The sequence below is a fragment of the Microtus ochrogaster genome, chromosome 10 (genome assembly GCF_000317375.1).
Source record: "Microtus ochrogaster isolate Prairie Vole_2 chromosome 10, MicOch1.0, whole genome shotgun sequence".
Taxonomy (NCBI): Eukaryota; Metazoa; Chordata; class Mammalia; order Rodentia; family Cricetidae; genus Microtus; species Microtus ochrogaster.
This window is the reverse complement of record NC_022016.1, coordinates 43141706-43146527: the sequence shown is the minus strand read 5'-3', so window position 1 is coordinate 43146527 and position 4822 is coordinate 43141706. Positions and strand designations below refer to the sequence as shown.

The window sequence follows — 4822 nt, the reverse complement described above, 5'->3', positions numbered from 1 at the left end:
AAAGAAAGAAATTGGGGGAACTGTTTAATCCCTACCTTTTGCCAGACTACATATGTGAGTGACACCTTGTTCCCTAAAACAGATCCTTCCAGAAACAGTTGTATGCCAAGGTTCTAAGTTCACATTGTGCAAAGGAATCACACGTCTCAACAAAATATTGACACATGTTTGCCATAAGTCAGGGCAGAACAAGCAGTAGTTGGGCAATAGTTTCTGGAACTATTTCATAACTGCAGAAGGAAATCCAGATTTACATTCTGAGGCCTTGGGAGTCGTCTACAATTTTCTAATGTTTGGATTATGCCCAACAAGGCCCACTTTGGGTAGAATCTTAAGAGTTTTAGTGCAAAGGCTACAGAGCAGTCCACCTATTATTCTGTTTGACAAAGACTACTGAGAGCTCCAAAGCATTTCGAGGATATATTTTCTTGTTAAAACATAAGAGACTGAACGCCTTGCCACCAAGTCCCACGGAGGTCTTCAGACAGTAGGTCATTTTCAAGCCGATATCCTTCGAAAGCACTGAGCTTTTTCGAACTGACCCCAACTGAACGGGGACCAGAGAGGAGGGCTTTGGCCTGAGAAGCAAATACACTGACCTAACCATCGCTTTAAAAAAAATAATAATAAACTAACCAGAAACGCATGCATTTCTAGCGACGTCAAAGGCAGAGGCAGAGCGAGTCTCAAACTTTTCCCCTCACTTTCAACTACAGATATGTGTGTTCCCAGGTAAACTGCACATACTGAAGGAGGAACTCGGTACAAATAAGCAAACCCCAGACCAGTGTCTATCTCCCAGTGATCCAAACTGGTATTTCTGGTCGGAGAAGCAGGAGGTACGTGATGAGGATCCAGGGCTCCCGAGGGCCAGAAGGTGGGGAGGGGTGCCCACCCGTGCACGTGTCCCCCTCGCTGCAGTGGGTGCATCTCCGGGCGGCTGCAGGACTCGGCTCCAGTCGCCCCCCCCCAACTCCCCGGCCGCAGCGGCTGGAGGCCCCGCTCGCTTGCCCCTGGCGTACCTGGCTCTCGGCGGCGGGGATGCCGGACTCCAGCTCGCACAGCGCACGGAAGTTATGCAGCTCGAAGTCGGCGTCGACCTGGAGGGAAAAGGTCACCTCGGAGAGGTCCCTCCGCACACAGTACACGGTGAGCAGCATGGCCCGGGCCCGACCCGGCTCGGCTCGGCCCGGCCTGGGCGCTGGGCGGAGGGCAGGCGGTGGCGGGGGGTGGGAGTGGGCTGCCGGGAGCTGTGGGAGGGCGGCGGGCGCGGGCTGCTCGCTCCCTCACTCCTTCCCTCCCTCACACGCGCACAGTGACTCACTCGCTCCCGCCCTCTGCAGCCAGCACGGCCACCGCCACCCGCCTGCGAGCCCGTCTGCCTGCCGACCTGCCTCCCACCGCTGCCGTCAAGCGCGGGCCACCAGGCGCCCCGCCCCGCTGCAACGCGGCTGCCGTAAAGCGCCCTTGTCTGCGGCCGCCTTCGCGACACGCGGCGTGTGGGGCGGGGCTGGGGGGGTGCCATGGGGAGGAATCCGAAGGTGGGGGAAACCCCCTATTGGTTGATTTAATAACTGAAGCCGGTGTACTCCACGATCTGTTATTCAACCAACAGGCACCTACTGTGCGGACATAAAAATGGAAGAAAGCCACGACTCCTCACCCTTAACTTTCCATCTGCTATGGGAAACTCAACGAAACATCTTTCTAACACAGATTTTTCAAAATGGAAATCGGCATTATAATATTAACTTTTAGCCTTGGTAATTAAATGTAAGACGGAAACCCAGATCCTTCGTTTGTCTGATGCCTAGAGCTCACTTTGCTGTGCTCGGGCCCGCTTCTGTGCTGGCAGAAGCACCACTCAGTCCCCTTGTGCCTTAGTTAGCTCACCCTCAGCCTCCGCAAAGCCACCATCCAGCTGAGGAGTCTAACTGGGCAATCCCAACCTACGAAAAGAAAGTACTTGGTAAATCCTTGCTATTTTAAGGCCCTATTTAAGACCACCCAGTTCATACGGGGATATAGAGAGGAAGGCACAAGAATGATAAAAATCCATGCGGGCTGGCAGTGGTGGCGCACGCCTTTAACCCCAGCACTTGGGAGGCAGAGGCAGGTGAATCTATGTGAGTTCGAGGCCAGCCTGGTCTACAAAGTGAGTTCCAGGCTACTCAAAGGTACACGGAGAAACCCTGTCTCGAAAGACCAAAAAAAAAAAAAAAAAAAGAATGGTAGAAATCCAAAATCTCCTCCAGGAACACTAGGGTGGCCCACATTTGTAATTTCGGCACTCAGGAGCAGAGGCTGGAGGATTACTGCAAATACAAGTTTTCCCACTCCTGGCTCCACAGTGAACAGGCAGCCTTCTCTAAATAACAGGAAGGAAATAGGAAGCAAGATGGCTGCAGATGCCACAAGAACTTCAGTTTGTTTGCAGAGAAGGCAGACTTTTACAATGCCAGAAGTGGGAAAACTGGGCCCCCAGGACAGTGCTGCTATCAAGGACTGGGTGACAGAAAGCCCAACTACAGGGCAAATTAAAGTCAAAATGCAAAGAGCCTTTCAAAACGGAGTTGGGAAATGAGATTTCTGAGGACACCAGGTGCCCCGGAGGATGGGAGCTCTAATCACTTTCATGCTTGGATTGTGTCATCTGAAGGAGATGATTAACTTGTGCTAGATTTTCATGGACATCAAGATGTTATTGTTGGATGAATCGTTTCTTGGAAAAAAATTAAAATTTGCCAGGTAGTTCTGGCACATGCCTCTAATCAATCTCAGGAGGCAGAGGCAGGAGGATCTCTGAATTCAAAGTCAACCTGCTCTACAGAGTGAGTTCCAGGACAGCCAAGGCTACACAGAGAAACCTTGTCTCAAAAAGCAAAAGAATTTTTTTTTAATTTTATATGTGTGGGTGCTTTGCCTGCGTGTACATCTGTGCTGTTGAGAAAAGAGGGTGTCAGATTCCCTGGGACAGGTCTGAAATGTGGGCGCTGAAAATCAAACCAGATCTAGCCTCTGGAAGAGCAGCTGGTGCTCTGCTGAGCCATGCCTCTAGCAGACCGCTCCCTTTTTTGAGAGAGGGGCTCACTATGTAGCCCTGAAACTTGATATGTAGGCCAGGCTGGTCTTGAACTTGCAGAGATCCACCTGCTTCTGTCTCCCAAGTGCTCAGATCAAAGGAATGCACCACCATACTGGCTTGAATGAATAGGTGATGTAGAGCCTTTCATACAACACCAATTCTTTCCCAATTTCAATAGAGTTTTTCTCCTCGTCCATTTCAGTTCAAATTCTCTCCCCCTTCCTTATCAGCATCATTGACTCTGTTCTATGAACCTGTTACACCTCAGGTGTGATTCCTACAACTCCAAAGGAAGTCCTTTTTGTTTTCCACGTTTGGATTGATAGATGTTATCGGGGCTTTACCAAATAAGGGTTTATTTTCTCACAGGCTAAGGGGCCTGGACAGGCTGGCTCAACGGTACAAGGGCCAGTACTTTCACTTTTTACCTCTAAGGATGTAACAATTCTTTTGGCCTTTCCCCAAAGATGGCAGTGTAGCTGGAATCTCCACATCATGGGTCATTTTCTTTTTTTTTTTTTTTTTTTTTTTTTTTTGGTTTTTTCGAGACAGGGTTTCTCTGTGGCTTTGGAGCCTGTCCTGGAACTAGCTCTGTAGACCAGGCTGGTCTCGAACTCACAGAGATCCGCCTGCCTCTGCCTCCCAAGTGCTGGGATTAAAGGCGTGCGCCACCATCGCCCGGCTTACACGATGCTTTCTAAAGCAGAGCAGGTTTAAAATAGGTTTTAAATTAGGCAGAATCAGTAAGATGTGGCTCAGCTGCTAGAGCGCTCACCTGGCATGCTTGAAGCTCTGGCTTCACCTTCCTGTATTGCATACAATGAAACATGAGCACACATGCCTGGGATCCCAGACTCTGGAGGTAGAAGCAGGACAAGCGGAAGATCAAGACCATTCTCAGCTAAAAAGAGAGGTTGAGACCAGTGTGGCTTAGAAATAAAGAAAAAAAATCCCTACATTTGAATTATGGTGTAGACCGACTGTGCAAGTGACAGTTTGAACTACGGTGTAGACTGACTCTGGGCAAGTGACATTGTATGGCTTCTGAGCTTAAGTCTGTCTGAATGGCTTTTAACCTGATTCTCTTAGACAATTAGCATTGAGGCTGCCCAAAATCTCTCTCGTAGTGAGACCACCATGGAGAAAACACATAGCTATTCCAAGCAACCGCTTAACTGAGGACAAAGCTGCTCACCAGGAAGACCTTCCAGATGAACTTAGCCCTAGGCACTGAGTCATCAAACCGCCTTTGAGACTTTGCAGGCGAGGCTCCAGACAGCTCGGAGCCAACTCCTGGGTACACTGTACTCTCTGAATCCCTGGTTCCCAGAATCCGTTGATCATAATAAAATGCAACTGTGAGTTAAAACCGTAAAACCGATACCATTGACTACGGTGGCCATGGTGGCAAGTACAGATGAGGGCAGAGGGGATTTTCAGGGCATGTTAAAGGCTCGTTCGTGTTCAGTGGTGGGCTTCAGAGGAAGTGACTGGAACATGAGAGTGATGACATCATCTGTGGATTCATCCACTGCTGGAGTCACAGTTAAATGGAACCCTGGAAGACGGTGAACATGGTAGAAAGTGGGGCCTGATTGGATGAAGAGGAGATGCCATGCTCTCCTCCCAGGCTCTCTATCCCTTTCTTCTTCCAAGAGGGGAACAGCTTTCTCTGTCACATGCCTCAGTGTTCTGCTTGACCATGTCCCCATGCTAATGAAACAAAAGGACCCTGGA

At 49.7% G+C, this 4822-nt stretch overlaps 1 protein-coding gene across 2 annotated transcripts in view; it reads right to left on the bottom strand.

The window, feature by feature from the left end:
• Positions 1–1400, bottom strand: part of LOC101999974 (protein DDI1 homolog 2) — a 43650-nt gene extending 42250 nt beyond the window's left edge. The window contains exon 1 of one of the 2 annotated variants that reach the window (XM_013348386.1): positions 1023–1400. In XM_013348386.1, the coding sequence (XP_013203840.1) occupies positions 1023–1160 (138 nt within the window). In that variant the 5' untranslated portion in view covers positions 1161–1400. The remainder of the gene's footprint in view (positions 1–1022) is intronic. The other variant, XM_026782384.1, reaches the window with a different exon arrangement.
• Between the last annotated feature and the right edge of the window lie 3422 nt (positions 1401–4822).